The sequence below is a fragment of the Hemicordylus capensis genome, chromosome 16 (assembly GCF_027244095.1).
Source record: "Hemicordylus capensis ecotype Gifberg chromosome 16, rHemCap1.1.pri, whole genome shotgun sequence".
Taxonomy (NCBI): Eukaryota; Metazoa; Chordata; class Lepidosauria; order Squamata; family Cordylidae; genus Hemicordylus; species Hemicordylus capensis.
Window position 1 is genome coordinate 1636110 of NC_069672.1, and position 21810 is coordinate 1657919.

Consider the following 21810-nt stretch of genomic DNA (forward strand, 5'->3'; position numbering starts at 1 on the left):
TCATTTCTTCATTGTATTCCTCATATGAATATGAAATAAGAGCATCTCCTTCTCTTTTGGTTTTCAGGAAGAACCTCAAGACCCTCCTGTTCTCTCGGGCTTTTCATCACGAGAATTAATTTTTAATAATTCTAAAAACTTGTTTTAATAATTTGATCCTCTTGTTTTTATTGTCATCAGGGTGTCAGGGGCTCTCCAGCTTGGGTCTCCAGATGTCGTTAAACTACAACTCCCATCATCCCCAGCCAGTGGCCTTTGGCCACTGCAGCTGGGAATGATGGGAGTTGTAGTCCAACGACATCTGGAGACCCAAGCTGGAGAACTCCTGTCTTGTGTTCTGATGAATCCACGGGGATTCAAATATGGCCATTCACAGCTCTGGCCTGCTCTGACAAGATGCACGCCAAACACTCCCCTCCCAGATGTTTTCTCTTGACCCACTGCCCCCCAAGCCGGCCCCCGCAGCGTCCCGATCCTCACCATGTTCTCCACCGTGTGCAGGTACTTGGCGCAGTGCAGATGTCCATTGTAGTCCGCCAGGTCGGCAGACGTGTAGCCGTCCTGGTCGCGGATGCCCAAGTCCACTCCGTTCACCACGAGGATTTGACAGCACTGGGAAGCGAAGAGAGAAAGCCTGAGGCGGAGGAGCCCGTGTGGGTCAGTTCAGCCAGAACGTGGTCGTGGGCTCCGGGGCCCGGCTGGGAGAAACGTCACATGGGGGCCCAGCCAAGCATCCGCGCAGAACTGCAGGCCTGCTCAACTTAGCCCCCCTCCAATCTGTTTTTGGACTACAACTCCCATAATCCCCAGGCACAGTGGCCAAAAGCCAGGGCTTATGGGAGTTGTAGGCCAACATCTGCTGGAGGGCCGAAGTTGAGCAGGCCTGCAGGACTGGATTATTTCCTCCTTCCAGTAAGGTGACCCATGTTGTGTCAATGCTCTGGGTCTCTGCAGTGCTGTCCGAGGTGCTGAATGCAAAGTACACATCCTTGCAACAACGAGACAAGGTAGGCCAGTCTCACCCGCTCCCTACTGCAGACTTCATGTGTGCACCGTGAAGCAGACTTGCCAAGGCATCAGCTAAACCTGAACAGGGATTCGGATTTGCTTGGATCTGACGTTTATCCACCCCACTACAGGAGCAGCTAAGGATCCAAGAACCCAGCATCTCTGAGGTGACCTTTTCTCCATCACCTGAGTTCTCAGACATCGATCTTCAGACGCAGTTGGGCTACAATTGGCCAATGGCCATGGCAGCAGGGGATTACGGGAGTTGAAGTCCAACATCTTTCTCAGCTTCCTAGATTTTTTGGGTTTTAATCTCTGGTTTATTTTTAAATTGTTAAATTGTTTTAAGTTTTTTTGCATATGTTTTTAACTCGTTTTATGCTATTGTTAACCGCCCAGAGACTAAAGTTTGGGGCGGTGTACAAATTAGATAGATAGATAGATAGATAGATAGACAAATAAACAAACATCTGACCTAGCTTATAAAGGGGAACAGCCATGGATAAATGTAATGCCACTGCAGGACTGGATGGAACTGCAAGTCTTTTGGTCCAATTCCCTGCCCCCAAACCATATGAACATAGGAATCGGCCTTATACCAAGTCAGACCATCGGCCCATCTAGCTCAGGATTTTCTACACAGACTGGCAGCAGCTCTCTGAGGTTACAGGTAGGAGTGACTGAAGCTGGGACCGTCTGCATGCAGGCAGATGGTCTTCCACTGAGCAATGCCCCCCCTCCCCTCAGGGGAATATCTTGCAGCACTCACACGCAGTCACCCATCCAAATGCAAACCAAGGCAGACCCTGCTTAGCAAAGAGGGCAATTCATGCTCGCTGCTTCAAGACTAGTTCTCCTCTCTTTCTCTCCCCAACTCCCCCAGCCTCCTCCAGATAAAACCGCTTCCCCGGAAGAAACCCAGCAAGCCGGCCCCTTCGAGGACTGACCTCCAGCTCGCCGTTTTCCGCCGCGTCGTGCAAGGGGGTTCCGCCCCAGTTGTCCGTGGTGATCTCCCCCCCGTGCAAGAGCAGCCAGCTGAGCACCTTGGCGTGGCCTCGGCTGGCAGCAAAGTGCATGGCAGTGGCCCCGTCGTCGTCCTGCTCCGAGAGGCTGATGTCAGTGAAGCTGGTCTGGAAACGAAAGAGGGATGGAGGATAGAGGGATACAGGGCTGATGCAGAAGCCAAGCAGGTCTGGCCTTCCGTGTGCCCAAGAGAGCGATGGGGAGGTGCAAAGCACAGGATTCCCCAACTGAGCTGGTTAGTTTCACAAAACAAGCAAAAGCTGCACAGGTTGAACACTTTTGTGTGGATTACACAGCTAGGAAACCTGAAGCCAGTAAATAGATGTCATAGAATTTTGTGTCGATGTGCTTCCAAAAGCGAAGTCAACATACTGTAGGATTTCAACTTCGAACTTTATTCATTTAATTGAATAATTAGCATACATAGTAAACCTGAATTACAGTAAATTTGGATCTGAGAAAGATCTTCGGCTTCTCTTGGGCATGATGTCATTTTAAAATTACTGATCTGATTATTTTATTGATTAATTTTTACATTTATATCCTGCTCTTCCTCCAAGGAGCCCAGAGCAGTGTGCATGGTTGAGATTATCCTCTCAACAACTCTGTGAGGTGAGTTAGGCTGACATATAAGTGACTGGCCCAGAATCACCCAGTGAGTTTCACGGCTGAACAGGGATTTGAACTCAGGTCTCCCTGGTCCTAGTCCAGGGCTCTAATCATTACACCACATGAGTGTTAAAAAACTGTTGAGAACAATAACAGTTAAAACATGATGATTATATTCAGGAGTTCTTCTAAAAATGCAGGAAAAACAATATTTAAACTTTTCGCCCAGCATATTCTGCCGTAAAAAGTAGTGCATTCAGCATTTAGTGGCAGCATTTTTAACATGAAAAAACCAGTATCTGTAAGTAATTGCAAAGTATGACTTTATTTTGTGCAAACCCACTCTTCAGAATATATAATCGATTTGCTGATTTTGTTTGCCGGCTTTGGAAACTGTGGTGAAATTGACTACCGCAGTTCCAAATGACAGGCTTACTTGGAGAATTTTCTGTATCTGTTTCTCTGAGCAGTGCTGCTTCTTAATTAATCGCTTCCTAGAATCATTTCCACTTACATAAGATCATTAGAACATCAGAACAGCCCTGCTGGATCAGGCCCAAGGAAGCCCATCTAGTCCAGCCTCCTGTTTCACACAGTGGCCCACCAGATGCCGCTGGAAGCCACAGGCAGGAGTTGAAAGGGGGCTGCCCTCTTTCCTGATGTTACTCCCCGGCAAGTGGTACTCAGAGAGGCATCCTGCCTCTGAGGCTGGAGGTGGCCTAGAGCCCTCCGACTAGTAGCCGTTGACAGACCTCTCCTCCCACTTAAGGAGCCTTGCCTTTTAATGACATGGCTGCAATGTTCCTCATCTCTGCTGCTTGAGGTGTCAAGATCTGAATCCGCGTCCCTCTGCATGCAAAGCGCTGCTCAGCCTGTAAGGTGCGGCACCGCCCCCAAACTGTGTCAAGTACCGGCCTCTGTTTTCCACCCAGACCCAGCAAGCAGGGCATATCCGGGATTCGAACCCAGACCTCTTGCACACTGCATGAGAATCACACCCCTAGTCCAGCAAGCCCCGCAGGACCAGGTTGGAATCTAAATTCAGATAAGTGTCAGTAACTGACAGGCAGGGAATCTAGTTGCACCCAGGTTGCCTGGCTGGGTCCGGGTTCCAATCCCCCTCAGGCCGAGCCTGCCCTGCAGGGGCCCCAGCGCTCACCAGCCAGACGATGACGGAGTTGTGGCCCATCTGGGCGGCTGCGTGGAGAGGGGTCATCCCATCATTGGCGCGTACGTGGGGATCCGCTCCGCAGTCCTTGACCAAGTACTGGATGATTTCCAGGTGGCCCTCCTGGCAGGCTAGGTAGAGGGGTGTGGCACCATTCTTGGTTTGGGCACTGACCGAGCTGCAGAGAACAGGCAAAAGGAGGAGGGGGGGGGTTCATTCATTTAGCACATTTATATACCGCCCAAAACATACGTCTCTGGGTGGTTTTTATTAGTTAAGCATGCTCCTACCCCTTGGATACTGTTGTGCAGGAGTTGGGAGGAATCATGTTGTGTGCATTACCGAGCAGTCTGCGGAACTCAGTGACACTGGGTATAGCAACAACATAGCTTCTGATACCAGAACAAAGCAGACTGAGGTGGAGGGGGGAGGCAGGCAGGAAAACTGGGCAGCAAGGGTGGAAGCAGCCTGCAACCCCATTTGTGGGGAAGAACATGGTTCACAAGCAGGTTCAAGTCAATGAAATTGGCCCAACAACGGTAGGGCTCAGCTTCCCCCCAGAAGAGAAAATAGTAGCTCAGTCAGTGCAAAGGGGCCCACTCAGGCTGGGGCGAACACAACGACAGAGATCTACAGCACCTTCATGACTAACAAATCAATTGTAGCATCAATTGTCATGGATTGAGACACACACTCACACACACACACACAAAGACACAGCCTGGGGTTCTGAGAAGAGGAAACCCCCCTTCCTCTCTGCTCAGCGCCACCACTTCTCCCCTCTGCTCCGAAATCTCCCCTCCCCGGGGCAGGGCCACCCCAGCGGGTCATTAAGTTAATAAGCATGCTTAGGCTAATCCCCTTCCACCGGCTGTTTTTGGACCCTGCAATTTTGCAGCATTTTTAAATAAGCAGATTAGGCAGGGAGTAAACACAGGCAGCGGGGCCACCAGCCGCTGTGACAGAGTAGCAAAAGCAACATGGCATGCAGAAGGTCCCAGGTTCCATCCCTGGTGGCAGCATCTCCAGGCAGGGCTGGGAAAGACTCTGTCCTGCCTGGAATTTGGAGAGATGCTGCCAGTCAGTGTAGATAATACTGAGCTTGGTGATGGGCCAACACCCTGACTCAGCAGCTTCCTATGCTCTTGACCAAATGGTCCAAGGCTCCCTTTGACCAAATGGTGCTAAGTTCCCTGAGTGATGCTGCCCCACTCTAGATGCATTTGGGGGTGGGGGGTTGTTCCACTATTTGTGAGCTCCTTATCAAAATGACCATCAAAAGTGGCTGCTGACCAGGAACTTCGGAAGCTGCCATATACTGAGTCAGACCATTGGTCTATCTAGCTCAGTATTGTCTACACAGACTGGCAGCGGCTTCTCCAAGGCTGCAGGCAGGAGTCTCTCTCAGCCCTCTCTTGGAGATGCTGCTGCCAGGGAGGGAACTGGGAACCTGTAGATGCTCTTCCCAGAGCGGCTCCATCCCCTGAAGGGAAGATCTTCCAGTGCTCACATTTCTAGCCTCCCATCCAGATGCAAACCAGGGCAGACCCTGCTTAGCTAAGGGGACCAGTCATGCTTGCTCCGCTACCACCAGACCAGCTCTCCCCTCTTCTCCTCTGCAAGAAAAGACTTCATGGACCGCAGCTCCAGACTGCACAGACCCACAAGGGGGCGCTGTACCTCACAAGCACACTGGGAAGCGGAACCCGTTTGCCGGAGGGAGACATTTCCAGGCTGGCGAAAAGCGATTGCCTGCAGAAGAACACAACACAAAGGGGACACACACACACACAGTTGGCTTCCTGACACGAGAGGTGCTGGGGCTCGCCAGGGGCACGCCCCCAAAGGCCTTTGCTCACCAGTTCCAGTCCTGCAGCCTCCCTTCCCAGCCACCTGTTCTATTTATACACCGTGACCCCGAAAGGCCAGAAATACGAGCGTCCAGGAATAGAGCCGGCTGGCCATCAGTTAAGCAGTGAAAAAACACTCACACACAAGGGCGCCATTTCAGGGGCCAGACAGGACAGGGAGACTGACACTGACAAGGTTCTGAACACAAACACAACAAAATTATCCCGAATCGCCAAGTAATAAACACGTACATATGAGGGCAGAGAGCTGGCCTTGTGGCAGCAAGCGTGAATGGCCCCCTTGAATGAGCAGGGTCTGCCCTGGTTTGCATTTGGATGGGAGACTACATGTGTGAGCACTGTATGGTATTCCCCTTCAGGGATGGGGCCGCTCTGGGAAGAGCATCTAGGTTGCAAGTTCCCTCCCAGGCAGCATCTCCAAGATGGGGCTGGGAGAGACTCCTGCCTGCAACCTTGGAGAAGCCGCTGCTAGTCTGTGAAGACAAGACTGAGCTAGATAGACCAATGGTCTGACTCAGGATATGGCAGCTTCCTATGGTTCTAAAACATTCAGGGGTCCTTCCAGATGGGAAATCTCTGGCTTTCCTCACTGAACCACCAGCGGAATAGAAACGGCGCTTCCAAGCAGAACTGTGCTCATGGGTTTTTTGTATACCCATGTCCTTCATTTCCTTCCGCACTGGGGAGAGGAACATGGCCAGTTGATAGTCTGTCCGTCTCCTGTTCTCCCCGCTATCCCCACAACTTCTTGTTTGCTTGTTTAAATTCGATTGTAGCACACGTTCGATTTGTTGAACAGAACTTCCACAGAATTCTCCCCAGATTCTTCCAAGACTTCTGTGGAGCTTGCAAAGGAAGAAACAATGATGAGGTTTTAACTGTCTCTGACCAATCATGAGATTGGTCATCCCTGATCAATCATGTTCTGAAATCCCACCTTATCACTCCCCTTTTGTGACTTAACTGCAATCCCACACTCATTTTCCTGAGAGTAAGTCCCATTGGACATAGTGGGGCTTACTTCTGAGTGAGCATGCATATATTGTACTGTTGAGACCACCATTCCTCCATTATATTATTTAAAACCTTTTATATTTAATTGGTGCTCTTGAACTCTTTTGATTACTGCAGAGGGGAGAGTATGAGTGACAGCAAAAGACTGCAATAGCAATAAAGCTAATTAATCTTCACTAAACAATTCTCTAGACTACCTCGAAAATGATTTTCTAGACTATAATAAGAAATTACGAACATGCCTATAACTTTTTTATTTCTTGATAGATAAGATGAGGATAGATAAGGCCTTGAAGAATATATCAAGGACAGTGAAGAAGATGCACTTCAGATGGTCAAGAATGAGAAAATATTCAACACCAATGAAACAAAGCAGGCCTACAAGAAAGAACAAGTCAAGAACCGAGCAGAAAAATGGAAAAATAAGCCCCTGCATGGCCAATATTTGCACAATATAAGTGGAAAATCAGACATCAGCAAGACCTGGCAATGGCTGAAGAATGGCAACTTGAAGAAAGAAACCGAGGGGTTTAATACTGGCTGCGCAAGAACAGGCACTAAGAACAAATGCAATAAGAGCAAAAGTCGAAAAGTCAACAACAAACAGCAAGTGCCGCCTTTGTAAAGAAGCAGATGAAACAGTGGACCAGCTGATCAGCTGTTGTAAGAAGATCGCACAGACTGACTACAAACAAAGGCATGACAAGGTAGCAGGGATGATACACTGGAACATCTGCAAAAAATACAAGCTACCGGTAGCCAAACATTGGTGGGACCATCAAATTGAAAAAGTGGTAGAAAATGAAGATGTAAAAATGTTATGGGACTTCTGACTACAAACAGACAAACATCTGCCACACAATACACCAGATATAACTGTAGTCGAGAAGAAAGAAAAACAAGTCAAAATAATCGACATAGCAATACCAGGGGATAGCAGAATAGAAGAAAAAGAAATAGAAAAAAAATCACAAAATACAAAGATCTACAAACTGAAATTGAAAGGCTGTGGCAGAAAAAGACCCAAATCATCCCAGTGGTAATTGGCGCCCTGGGTGCAGTTCCAAAAGACCTTGAAGAGCACCTCAACACCAGAGGGGCCTCAGAAATCACCATCAGGCAATTACAAAAAACAACCTTACTGGGAACAGCCGATATTCTGCGACGATATCTATAATAATAACAACAACGATATTGATAACAAAATTCAGCCATCCCAGGTCCTTGGGAAGGACTCAATGTCTGGATAAAACAAACCAGTCAATAACACCTGTCGGACTGTGTAAACAAGAAATAAAAGAGGTTGATAACATTGTGGTTTTTTAAAATTATGGTTATAAAATTATAACAATTATATGTAGTCTTAGGCGTGGTGCGGAGAGTGGATACGGAGAAGGCTCTTCTCCCTCACAACATTAGAGCCAGGGGTCATCCCATGAAACTGCTTTCAAGTAAATTAAGGACTGACACAAGGAAGGACTTTTCTCACACAGTGCATAATTATCTGTGGAATTCTCTGCCACAGGATGTGGTGATGGACACCAGCCTGGGTGGCTTGAAAAGGGGCCCAGACAAATCCATGGAGGACAGGGCTATCAGTGGCTGCTAGTCAGGTGGCTGTGGGCCACCAAATCCCAGTTGCAGGCAAGCCACAGCAGCAGGAGAGAGGGCATAAGTCCTTCCCCTCTTTCCTGGGGGCTTCCTAGGAGTTGGCTGTATTTCTGAAATGATCCTGAAAAATGTCTGTGATTGTAGGATGTGAATACGAAGCTGTACATTTGAGCATTTACAAAGTTTAGGGTTATTTTTCACCCCACCTGTCTTGCATATTTCCAAGAGATCGCTGAATGCCTCTCTTTCTTTGGGAAGTGATTTCCATAGCTGTGGAGTGGAAAGACGACAAAGGGAGAGTTCTCCCCCTCGGCTTGGCTTGGGCTTGGGTTCTGGCTCTGACTCTCCCAGGGGTCAGCCCCAGAGGGGCGGCGTGTGTCGAGGCATGGCCTCTGGCGTCACAGGGGCAGGTTTAATAGGCACTCAATAAAATAGCTGCTGAATATTTTAAAAAGCCAATGCAATACATACTCCACTCTGCTATCAAAATAGATGCCAGGACTTTCAATAATTCATCGTCCCTGTAACTCGGAGAAGGAAGGAGGCTGGGTGTCAGCCCCTTGGAAAAAGGGCAGGCCTTCCTTGCCCGTCTCTCCCCATCCCAAACGGTGCCCACCACCACCACCACCTCCACCTCCTCCTCCACCTCTTTCACGAGCCCTCCTCCTATTTGCCATTTGAAATTTGATTGATTGATTGTGTGCCTGCACAGCAAGCAGTGGGGTGATTTCTCCGAAATCGGAGGGGCCAGCCCAGCCCATGGAAACTTTAAGAAGCCCATAAACATGTCCGTGACACAACTCCAAGCACAGTCCTGTGAAAGAGCGCTGTGCTCCATCATTTCAAGGCGAGAAAGTGATGCTGAAAGAGAGGAATCCACTGAAGGGCAGCCAGACTGTGACCAAGAGCAGAGTTCAGCCAAGACCTCCCACATCCTCTCCCCTCCCCTTGCCAGTCACAGCACCTGCGCTTGTGTCATGCAGAACTTCAACAGGTGCAGCCCCATCGAGAGTCATAGCCATTTAACCGCTGCTTATGTTACTGGTGCCCCTGCAAAGCGTCCTTGTATATGCACCGCTGAAATGAATGCCGGTCCCCCAGCTGCTGCATTTATTTATTTATTTGATGGACAAATAAGGGCATGGATTAGCTTTGGGGATGGCTGAACATTTTAACTGCCCCTCATCTTAAATGATTTTCAAAACTAGTGTGGCTCCCTTTAAGCATCTGTGGGTGTTCTTTGCCTTCAAAGGATCTCAAGAATGCAAACTCTTCACATTTCCCAAAGCATCACATGCAGATGTTGAGCAGGGCTGCATGCATGCCACAGAAGCACAAAGAAGGAGTACAGCTGCCAAAGAATCTCAGCTTTTGTTTTAAAAAATGACAGCAAGTTTCTAGTCCTTAGCAGAGTAGATGAAATCCTGGTGAAATCTCAGAAGCCCCAGGAGTAAAGACTTCTAAGGGTCAGGAAGGCGTTTCAGGGCACTACAGAGATCTTTCCTCCTCGTCCCACTGACTAGCAAAACCAGGATCAAAGATGCAAAATAGTAAACACAAAGCCCATCAATCTCCTTTGCCAGGATAGTCTGTGCCTGCGGCAGGATCCAGCTTTTTTTCTCATGGAGTTTGGGTCCTCTTGGCACAGAATTTTGATATCGCTGGGACATGGAAGCCACAGCCCTGGATTCCGGATTCTGACAGCTCCGATGGGCAGGAACTTGGGGGTCAGGGTCTCTAGGTGGAGATGACAGTGATGGGACCCGAGAGCCGATAGATACTAGGCAGGCCCTTCGCCATGGCTGTGGTGGCTGCAAGGGCAGTACTGAGTGTTATTAGGACGTAATTAAATCATCATGAGATCCAATTACTAAAACCTCATATCCACAGCCGTTGTCCCTAATCTAGACCATTCTCCTACCTTCTGCCCCCTCCGCATTTATAAGATTGCAGCATCCTTCCTCTGGCCCACTTCTCTGTGAAGCTGATAATACATCCCAATTACATGGATATTCCTCACCTGGATGGGCGTCAATCCCCCCCCCCCCCCCGCCATCCGGAGCTCATCTGAGCACACAGCTGTTCATTTTATTCCCTCCCCTGCTCTTAGTACAATGTTATGACTTCTTGTGGTGGTGGTGGTGGTGTTATCTCTAAAACGAAATCTAGGTGTCGTACACAAAGGCCGGACCAGGATTTTCATGAGGTCCATTTTTGTCTTTGCTCCTAAATTTGCACCCCACTTTTAGTCTCCTCCTTTCAGGTTGTGAAGATATTCAACTCCAGGAGGGCCAACCTGAGGCCTCCATCAGCATTCAAGCTCCTCTCTAGAGTTTGGGCACCACCAGCTTAGATACCACAGGTCTAGACTCACATGATCCATGATGGAGACACACACAGTGTAGGCACTCTAGGAAGCAACGCTGATGCTCTCTAGGGCATGGATTCTCAAGGTTGGGTCCCCAGATGTCACTGGACTTCAACTCCCATCATCCCCAGCCCCACTGGCCTTTGGCTGGGGATTACGAGAGTTGAAGTCCAATAACATCTGGGGACCCAACGTTGAGAATCCATGCTCTAGAGCACCATTCGAAATATCTCCAAAGTGTCCAAGAAGGGTGCAAGAACAAAGGGGAAGGCATTTAAAAAAAATGTAAAAAAAGAAAACTTGAAAGAATAAAAGAAAAAAGAAAACAAGGGTGGGAGGGATGCACAGCATTTCAGTTCAGCCCTACCTAAAACGGGCCCTGCTGCTATCTCCGATGAAGCATTTTAGGGCATTAAGCACTGTCCACTGTCTGGTTCCCCCATGCCTCGACCTTTCCAGCACAAATGGCCAATGTGTCACCAGCATATTAACCTTTCCGGTAACTGGCCCCTGCACCCTTCACAAGCCACGTAAATGATGGAGTCTATAAAATCAACACAGACTTGGTCAGCAGGCATCTTTCAGGAGCTTAGCCTGCCTGAGTAGGCCAGCTGTCAAAACCAATAAACTGCAACACATATCTGGAAGAACATGGGATCGTGGCGGGAATCCACAAGTCTAGGCTTCACTCGCCAGCCAGCCAGGCATTGTCTGCAGTCCCCACCAGTCTCTTCTCTCTCCCCTCAAATACTTCCCGGCATCAGGAGAGCAGCAGGTCTTCTGTCATGCGGAGAGGAGGAGAACCAGAAGGGGCCTCTCCCTCCTCCTCTTGGCAGCATGGATCCTTGCTCTTCCTTGCCTTCTCAAAAACAGCAGTGGAAAGAAGGAGACCTCTGGAGAGGAGATCTGTGTGGTCCTGGGTGGGCGGGCATCACGCTCACCAGAGGGGGAAGGTTGCTCACCACTTGCTACCACAAGACCAGATCTCCTCCTCAAAATCCCCCTGGCATGTGATGATAACCATTCCCACCATGATGCAGTGCTGCAACCATTTAGTCCCCTGCTAACTGAGCAAAGAGGCCCCTTTTTAAAGTGCCCGTTCTCTTGTATTTAGCAGGGGGAGAGCAACTGGCCCTATCCATCCCCAACACAGCATCCCTCCAGTGGCTGTTGCTGGGGTGTCTCTGAAGTTTCTTTTTTAGATTGTGAGTCCTTTCGGGGTCAGGGGGCCATCTCATTTATTCATTTATTTCTATGTAAATCGCTTTGGGAAGTTTTGTTGAAAAGCGGTGTATAAACGTTGGCGATATTGCTGTCAGAGGCATTTTGCCCATCAGCAAGGGGCTCCTTTAAGGGGAAGGCTCCTTTCAGCCCCTCTTGCACCCCTGAGCCATCTTGCAAGGCAAGCCCAGGAGGGCTGGGGAAGTGGGTCGCTTCCCAGCGCTTTCCTCCTGGAGTCTTTGAAAGAGGGTTCCGCCTCTCGTCAAGGGCCTCCCAGCACTGAGGAAAGCCAAGCCGTGTGTGGAGGTCAGCACAGTGGGAAATGGCTCTCCCTCCCGCAGAAGGGGTTTTGCCCAAGTGCCCCTTGCTTGAAAACAGGGACGTCACTGGCACAGAGCAATCCTCCCCCAGCAGTGTAAAGAACAGAACCCCCCAGCCTGTCAAGTTCAATGGCAGCCGCACAACCAACCCCGGACTCCAACCAGAACCTCTCTAAGCAGCTGCCCCACAGGGGGCAGCATGATCCATGGGGAATTAGCTAGCAGTGCACAGGTCGTCTCTTGGGGAACCCCTGGCCGGGTAAAGCATTCTGAGGGTCTCCACGCTGCCTTGGCACAGTCAATGGAAGCCAGTGTGAACAGCAAAAATGGCAATTGGGAGCTCAGGGCTCAGCATGCTGCCACACCTAACCAAGCCCTTTTGCATTTGGTAAACCAGGGCCAAGGGCCGCCTTGACTGCAAGCAGCATTCTAAAGAAAAGAGCCCCCTTGGCTGTTGGATCTGCAGGTGGCCCTTTAAGAACATAAGCACAGCCCTGCTGGATCAGGCCCAAGGAGGCCCATCTAGTCCAGCATCCTGTTTCGCACAGTGGCCCACCAGATGCCGCTGGAAGCCACAGGCAGGAGTCGAGGGCGTGCCCCCTCACTCGCCGTTACTCCCCTGCAACTTTGCTTCCACACAGATGGCTTTGTTTATTCAAATCAGCCTTAGGAGAGGATCACTTCTCCAAAAAGGGGCAGCCACTACAGGGGGGAAGCCCTCTCTTCCCATGGGGTTCTAGTCATATGCTTCATTTATGGATCTGTTTCCTTTACGCCAGTGCCCAACCCTGACGAAGAGCCCCTTTAGGCATGTGCAGAGTGCTTCTCTCTCATCACAGAGGAACAGCAACATCGTCAGACCCAAAACGTATGGAGCGCAGGGAAAGGCCATTTCAGGAAAGAGAGCCCGGTTTCCAGGAAAGGCTGAGCATCCCTGTGTACTGCTAACTTGAGAAATGGCGCGCGGGCGTTTAACTTTTGGAGACACGTTCCTTCATCACCATCTCTGCCCTCATGGCCATGTCCTGTGCGAGAAAAACCCACAGCCACTGGATTCGGGACAGACGGTGGAAATGGAACAGGAAGCAAAAGCAACGGACTTTATCCAATTTCCGAAGGTGGATGCAGAACCAAGGAGGGCATTCCGCAAAACGTGGGCAGCAAGCAAGCGCCCAGAGCGTTTTCACCACCAAGAGCAAAACAGTCCTGTCTGGGGTGGTGCACACACCAAGATTTGACTGGACCACAGAGAAACCACAGAATAAGGCAGAGAATTGTTGCTCTCCCTTTAAAAAAACAACACCGAACAAGTTTCTAGCACTCATTGTGAGAGGGATGGGGCTGCTCTGGGAAGAGCCCCTGTCTGCTTGCATGCAGAAGGTTCCCAGTTGCCTCCCAGGCAGCATCTCCAAGACAGCGCTGGGAGAGACTCCTGTCTACAATGCTGGAGAAGCTGCTGCCAGTCTGTGCAGACAATACTGCGTTAGATGGACCAAGGGTCTGACTCAGTGCAAGGCAGCGTCCTAGGTGTGATGGATGGTCTGTGAGAATGTATCATAGTCAGCGATGGGCTGCTGCAGATTTCACACATAAAAATACGAAGCTGCTTTAGGCATGTGTGAAATCGGAGGCAGCCACCTCCATCTCCTGAGATAATGCGGCCCCACCAATTATCCATCATATATTTGATACACCCTGAGTGCTAGCAACTGGTGACTTTAAAAAAACAGGCCAGACAGTCACCTTTGACTAACAGCCGCTTTTCCAGTAAGGCCAAACGAGAGAAGTCATCAGTCCGCTGACTCACATTTGCACAACTTATACACCCTCCAGGATCTGAAGCAAAAATCTTTGCCAGTTCTGCTAGCCAAAATATCTTAGATGGCAACACCAGGGGTTTGAACTGGAGGCCTTTGCATCCCCCTGGGTGATGATGGCTCCTTCCCTAAAAACACACATGCAATCCCCCAGAGTGGTGGTGGTGGTGGGGCGTTTAACCTGCAGCAGTTCTGCATTATAGCATTTTTTAATCTGTTTCATTAGTGATAATCCGACGGAGGCTTCTTATCTGCTAATCAGGGCAATGGACCCCACCCTAAACCCTTCACGGCCAATTTCAGCATCCTGGACCATCGGGGATGCTAATCTGCTTCCTCCAAGATCGAGGGCAAGTGCATGGCGGCTCGTGTCACAATGAGCTGTCCGTTGAAGTGGCTTCCTCGTCTGCCAGGCACACAGGGAAGCATCTCTGTTGTGGCAGATGCTGGAACAGGCAGTGTGTGTGTGTGGGGGGGGGACATTCCTTTGCTCTGCAAAAGCTCCCCCCACCTGGGCAAAATTCCAGAAGGGTAGCTGGGTGGTTATGCCTTGGCCAAGGACCAGAGGAAGACTCCTGAAGCACCCCCTTTAACATGGCATCCGCTTCAGTAGACTTGGACTCTGTGTGGAGTAATGTGTACCATCCCAGTCACCATTATCTCAAAAAGGGCATTATAGAACTTTAAAAGGGGCAGAAGGTGGCAATCAAGATGATCCGAGGCCTAGAGCTTCTTTTAACTCTGGGAAGAGAGGAATTCTCCTCCCTCTCACATAACACTAGAATCAGGGGTCATCCCATGAATCTGATTACCAGCAAATGTAGGACTGACGAAAGGAAGTACTTTTTCACACAGCACAGGATCAATATACGGACTTCTCTACCTTAGGATGTAGTGATGGCCACCGGCTTGGGTGGCTTTCTCTCTTTCTCTCTTTAATGAATTAACTAATTTGTGGAGCACCCCAAGCCTGCACCTCTGGGTGGTTTAAAGGTAAAGTGTGCCATCAAGTCGATTTCGACTCCTGGCACCCACAGAGCCCCGTGGTTGTCTTTGGGAGAATCCAGGAAAGGTTTTGCGTTGCCTCCTCCCGTGCAGTGTGAGATGATGCTGTTCAGCATCTTCCTAGATCGCTGCTGCCCAATATAGTACCAGGGGGGATTTGAACCAGCAATCTTCTGCTTGTTAGTCAAGCATTTCCCCGCTGTGCCATTATAAAACACATTTAAAATGAGAAGCTTAAATCAATTTAAAACCACAATCAAGTTTAAAAGCTTGGGTTGGGGGGGGAAAGAGTCAGAGATGGGGCGGCTCTTCTTTCAGCAGGGAGCACATTCCAGAGTCTCGGGGCAGCAACAGAGAAGGACCATCCCTGTATAGCCCCCAGAGGAGTTGGTGGCAGTTGCAGACGAACCTCTCCAGACGATCTCACTGGGCAGTGGGGCTCATGGCAAAGACGACGCTCTCTGAAATACCCAGGGCTTTAAGCAGCGCCTAGACAAATTGCTGGAGGACACGTCCATCAGTGGCTACTAGTCTTGATGGCTATGGGCTATTGCAGGCTCAGAGGCGGGATGCCTCTTTCAGGGGAGCAACAGCAGGAGAGGGAGCATGCCTTCACCTCCGGGCTGTGGGCTCCCCGGTGGGAGGCATCCGGTGGGCCACTGTGAGAAACAGGAGGCTGGACTAGAATGTGGCACGGAAAGGCTAGCTAAGCAGCACAGCACAGAAGTTGGGAGGGAGAGCCCTGAAGACTTCTCTGTTTGGCCTGGCCTCCCAGGGTTTTTAAATGGTTTGTAAGAGGTTTTTAATGTATGGGCTTTCTTAAAGGTTTTTAAATTGTTTTTTAACTGATGGTTTTATGGGATTTTAAAATTTTTGTTTTTATTGTTGACTGATTTTAACTGTTTTTGTTTTGTTTGTAAACCACCCTGAGCCAAATTAGGAAGGGCAGAATAAAAATTCAATCAATCAGTCAGTCCATCAAGGAACAGACTGCCTTCTCCCAAGCCAGACCCTTGGTCCTTCTAGCTCAGCCCTGGCTGCAGTGACTGGCAGCGTCTTTCCAAGGTCACAGGCAGGAGTCTTTCCCAGCCCCACCTGCAGATGCTGCCAGCGAGTGAACCTGGGACCTTCTGCACGCCCAGCAACTCTCTGGCAGCACTCACCCATTGCCACCCACCCCAATGCAAACCACGGCAGACCCTGCTTAGCACAGGAGACACTCCAGACCTGCCACCACCAGACAGATCAGCAGTCCTCCCCCTTGTTGCTGAGACACTGCTGGAGAGAGGCACTCTGAGTTGGGCATTGCCTACTCACACACACACCCCCCCGGAAGTTTGTGAACAGTTTATTAGGAAGTCTCCAAGGGGCCCACCTCTGACCCTGGGAAACCCCCGCACTCCTTTTCCTTAAAGCTCCCTTTCTGATTTTCCAAAATGTGCTCCAACCGTGCTTCGGGCAGACGATGATCCCTAGGTAGGACGGCACCATTGGTACCCAGCATTTAAACAAGGTAGGAGGAAAAGCCATTCTCCCCAGCCACTCTTGCACACGTGATTACTCCCCTCTCCTCCTACCTAGCTGTTTGCTCACAAAAGATCGAGATCTGGGAGCGCACACACAGCTACCCACGCTTGTCCTACCCAGTTTCTGGTCATGTGGCCTGCCTTAATAACTCATCACATAGGGGTACCCAAAGCTGGGTCTCCGGATGATGCTGGGCTACAAGTCCATCCTCATCCTCAGTCATGAAGGGTGTTGGGCACCTTGGTGTGGACCAAGAAGCTCGGGAGAAGGTTCTGGGAAGGCCAGCTCTGGCTTCCAAGGACATACCAGCATTTCTGTGCAGCCTTCACAAGAAGCTGGCCCAGCCCCTCGGAGCTGCAGCGGCCCTGATAAGCCGTATCTCTGCAATTCACAGGCAGCTGACAGACCAAAACAGTGGCAAGATTTATAGCGGGATGTCTGTGGTCCGGGCACCGGCAGTGCCGTAAATCAGCATGCCCGAGACCTGCTCCTTTGTGCCCGGCTGCAGATAGCTTGGACAGGGCCATAAAGGCATCACCGGTTTCTTGCAACAGGCGGTGATAAAGCCGGGCGCTGGAGGCACAGAATGGAACGTCCATCCCCCTGCCAGGAAGGTTTGGGGGTTAATATTTTTGTCTCTGCAAAGAGAGGTCTGCAGACAACCGCCAGTCCCATTTCTGAAACAGTGTGGTCAGTAGCTGGACGGGACATCAGAGGAACACAGAAGTTTAGGGCTTGTAGTGCTGGTTGGCTTTCTGTCTACCCGCCTCTCCCATCAATTTACATCCATCTGGTCAGATCTTCTCAGATGGCCCTTCTGTCGGTCCCTGATTTCCGGGAGGTTCGGGGCGCTAGGACCCGTGAAAGACCTTTTCGGTGGCTGCCCCACTTCTCTGGAACTCCCTTCCCCTCCAGATCCGTTTAGCTCCTTCCTTATTGATTTCCAAATCTCTACTGAAGACTTTTCTTTTTCGCCAGGCTTTTGCCCTGTAGTTTACCTATTTGGTTTTTCTTTTTTGTTTGTCGCTTTAGTTTTTAATTTAGAATGTAATTTTAAGGCTGTCTTGCTTTGCATGTTTCTGTACACTGCCCAGAGTCTTCGGAGTGGGCGGTATAATAAATGCTTCAAATAAATAAATAAATAAATAAATAAATAAATAAATAAATAAATGATTTTGAGGGGTTTACTGTTCGACAAGGCCACCTTGGCTGTCGAGCTGTTATTCCACTACAACAACTATCACCCCCTGCCACAACTGGGGCTGGTGGGAGTTGTAGTTCTGCAACAGCTGGAGAGCCAAGGGGGCCTTACCACTGCTGTGGCGGCTAGCTCAGGTATGCAGGACTCTGACTCTCCTGCAGATGTTGGACTACAAGCCCCATCATTCCTGACTCCTGGCCACAGTGGCAGGGGCTAGTCTGGAAACAGCTGGAGCCCTCCCAAGTTCTGCAGCCCTGGCCGAGCTGAACACGCCGCAACGGAGGACCCACACGTGTTTGCTGTGTGCGTTTGGGCAGGAGATCCTGATTGGGGGGTGGGTGTTCACAGGTGCCCAGTGAAGAGCTGGAAGGAAGGGTTTCTGCCCACCTGCCTGGCTCTCCCCTTATGGGATGAGCAGCCTGCTGCTGGTTACTAGAGCGACCGGAGCGCGCGCGCGCATATGCGCACACACAGAGAGCACCAAAGGAAACCAGCCCTCCTCTCCCCATCGACTGCCACCAGCCAAGCTGATTAAGAATTAACAAGACAAAGCCTCCAGATTGAAGGGCCTGGCCCTGATCAGGTTTAGAGGCCTGGCGATTAGGGACGGGATTAGAGCCAACCCAAGAGGCCTCCTGGGAACGTCCTCTAGCCCCCAGGAGCAGCACGACTCCCCGACAGCCGGGCCACCATCCGACTATTAATATAATGCCAATTACGGCCACCAGCCACACCAGGGCGGCTCATTTCTCCATTAGCGTCACTTGCGGGCTCTTGGGCTGGCCCCTTCAAAGAGCAGGAGGAGGTCGGGGGCAGATGTGAAGCCCCTCTCTGCCATTGGTAGGACCCTCTTCTTAATTAAGCCCTTGCTTTAGCTCTCAGCCACTCTGCTGCATTACAGGAACATAGGAAGCTGCTGCCTGATGCCAAGTCAGACCCTTGGTCCATCAAGCTCAGGATTGCCAACCCAGACTGGCAGCAGCTTCTCCAAGTTTGCAGGCAGGAAGCTCTCCCAGCCCTGTCTTGGAGGTGCTGCCAGTGGGGGGGGGGACCTGGGACCTTCTGCATGCAAGCAGGCAGGTGCTCTTCCCAGAGCGGCCCCATCCCCTGAGCAGAATACCTTACAGTGCTCACACATGTGGTTTCCCATTCAAATGCAACCAGGGTGGACCCTGCTTAGCAAAGGGGACAAGTCATGCTTGCTGCCACAAGACCAACTCTCCTACCACGGTCCAACTAGCTCAGTACCATCTTCTATACTGACTGGAGAGGAGAGCTGGTCTTGTGGTAGCAAGCATGACTTGTCCCCCTAGCTAAGCAGGGTCCACCCTGGTTGCATTAGAATGGGAGACTAGAAGTGTGAGCACTGGAAGAGATTCCCCTCTTAGGGGATGGAGCTGCTCTGGGAAGAGCTTAAGGTTGCCAGTTCCCTCCCTGGCAGCATCTCCAACAGGATAGGGCTGGGAGAGAGACTCCTGCCTACAACCTTGGAGAAGCCGCTGCCAGTCTGTGAAGACAATCCTGAGCTAGATGGACCAAGGGTCTGACTCAGTAGATGGCAGCTTCCTATGTTCCTATGACTGGCAGAGGCTCTCCAAGGTTTCAGGCAGGAGTCTCGCCTAGCCCTACCTGGAGATATTCCCAGAGACTGAACTGGGGACTTTCTGCATGCCAAGCAGATGCTCCTCCACTGAGCTACAGTCCCAGCTTGTAGAGCAGAACTGTTCAGCTTTGGCCCTCCTACAGATCTTGGATTACAACTCGAATAAGCTGTGGGTTTTGGCCACTGTGGAGGGGATTATGGGAGTTGTTGTCCAGAAACAGTTGGAGCAACCAAGTTGACCAGCTCTGCCCTTGAGTCTAAGGGGAATATCTTACAGAGCTCACATGTACAGTCCCATCAAAATACAAGCCAAGGGAGACCCTGCTTAGCAGAGGGGGGACACATCATGCTTGCTACCATAAGACCAGCTCTCCTCCTCTCCTTTTTAACTCTACGCTGCTTGCTGCTGGTCCTGGCTGCTTCGTGTGAGCCACCTCAGCCCTGCCTTGCAATGATGCTGACGCGGCCTAACGAAATCATTGTGAGACCTTTGTCAGCTCTTGCAACATTATTTATTATTTTTTATTTAACATATTCCTATACTGCCCAAAACTTGTGTATCTAGGCAGTTTACAATTAAAATCATCTAAACATACACTTAAATCATTTAAAACCCAACATTAAAAGTATTAAAACTATCAATATAATTAAAAGCCTGGATGAACAAATATGTCTTCAGTGCCTTTTTAAAAGTTGTCAGAGATGGGGCCCCCCTCTTATTTCAACAGGGAGCACATTCCAAAGCCCAAGGGCAGCAACGGAGAAGGCCCGTCTCCAAGTAACCATCAGATGACCCATTGGCAACCATAGACTAACTTCTCCAGATGATCTCAAAGGGCGGTGGGGCTCATGGTAAAGAAGACATTCTCTTAAATACCCAGGGCCTAAGCCATTAGGGCTTTATAGGTCATAACCAGCACCTTGTATTTTGCCCGGAAACCTATCGGCAGCCAGTGTAGCTCTTTCAACACGGGAGCGAGAAGGTCTCTCCAAGATGACCCAGAGACCAACCTGGCTGCCGCATTCTGGACCAACTGCAGTTTCCGGACTACATACAAAGGCAGCCCCACAGAGAGCGCATTGCAGTAGTCAAGTCCGGAGGTGCCCAGCAGCTGTACCACATTAAGACCCCTTGCACAGCCCATGGCTGCAGCTCAACCTTGCTTTGGTTTTTCCGGTATTCACTGGGTCCAGAATGTCACCCCCAGAGGGTGCATTCCCAAGGCATCACATGAAATGGAAGCACAACCACTAGCCAATAGGTTTATCACTGTGGTCCCAAACCTTTGGTCACTGGGGCACAGATTTTCCCTTCTGGGTTAAGACCAGAGACACACTCTGTTCGTGCATCCAAAGAGATGTGAGGCTGTCCTCCATCCGCTGCCAACATAATGCACAGCACAGGCACCCCTCATAACACAATTTAATTGTGTAGAATTCAATCTCTGCCTCCCAGCACTCTGCCTCCCTCTTTCCCTTCCCAGGAGAGGCCTATTCAGTAAAGGCTGTGTGTGCACCATCTAGGCAAGGGGGCGAGGAGGAGGCAGCCCTCTCCAGCCCCAACAGCACCTGCCCGGCCCCTCCCCTCCCCTTGTTCCTAAAAAGCAGAGATGACACTGAACACCTCCCACCCCGCCTTGGCATCAACAGAAAGAGGAAGAAGCCAGGAAAACTGGCACCGTCTGGACTCCTGCCAAGTGTCTTCGTGTGGGCTCTTTTTTCAGCAAACTGAAAGAGGGAAAAGTGAAACTTGCCCTGCTTGCCGGTTCTGCCTGGAGAGAGAGCCATCCATATCCCTGCTTCCGGAAGGGGACTGTCCCTGTTACTGCTACTTCTAGTTGGGGAGCAGCAGCTAAAAAGCCTCTGGCTACTTTCCCCCAAGACTGCTGTGGGCTGGATGCCCTGAGACGTTAGAGGATGAGGCTCCATTTCTGGGGAAACACAGCTCTTCTGTTCGCCGAGGGGTTCCCGACCATGTCGTTGAACTACAATCCCCATCACCCCCAGCTACAATTTAGTGTGGCCGGGGGTGATGGGAGTTGTAGTTCATCCACATCTGGAGTACTACAGCTGGGGAACTCCTGTCCTTAGCTCATCATCTTTCTCTGCTTCCTAATATTTTTGGGTTTTAATCTCTGGTTTATTTTTAAACTGTTACATTGTTTTTAAGTTTTTGTATATGTTTTTAACTGGTTTTATGTGATTGTAAACCGCCCAGAGACAAAAGTTTGGGGCGGTGTACAAATCTGATAAATAATAAATAAAAGAAAAGAAAAGAAAAAGAAAACCCTAACAGATATAGATTGACCCATAAAGTAAAGTTGTGCCTTCGAGTCGGTGTTGACTCCTGGCTCCCACAGAGCCCTGGGGATGTCTTTGGTGGAATACAGGAGGGGTTGGCCATGGCCTCCTCCCACACAGTCTGAGACGATGATGCCTTTGAG

General features: G+C 50.2%; 1 protein-coding gene across 1 annotated transcript in view; it reads right to left on the reverse strand.

The window, feature by feature from the left end:
• The window catches only part of ESPN (espin), a 116812-nt gene that overhangs the window by 67939 nt on the left and 27063 nt on the right, over window positions 1-21810 (reverse strand). The window contains exons 3-5 of the mRNA XM_053281490.1: window positions 3800-3986; window positions 1956-2138; window positions 481-612 (exon numbers count right to left, since the gene is read on the reverse strand). Coding sequence (XP_053137465.1) covers window positions 481-612; window positions 1956-2138; window positions 3800-3986 — 502 coding nt within the window. The remainder of the gene's footprint in view (window positions 1-480; window positions 613-1955; window positions 2139-3799; window positions 3987-21810) is intronic.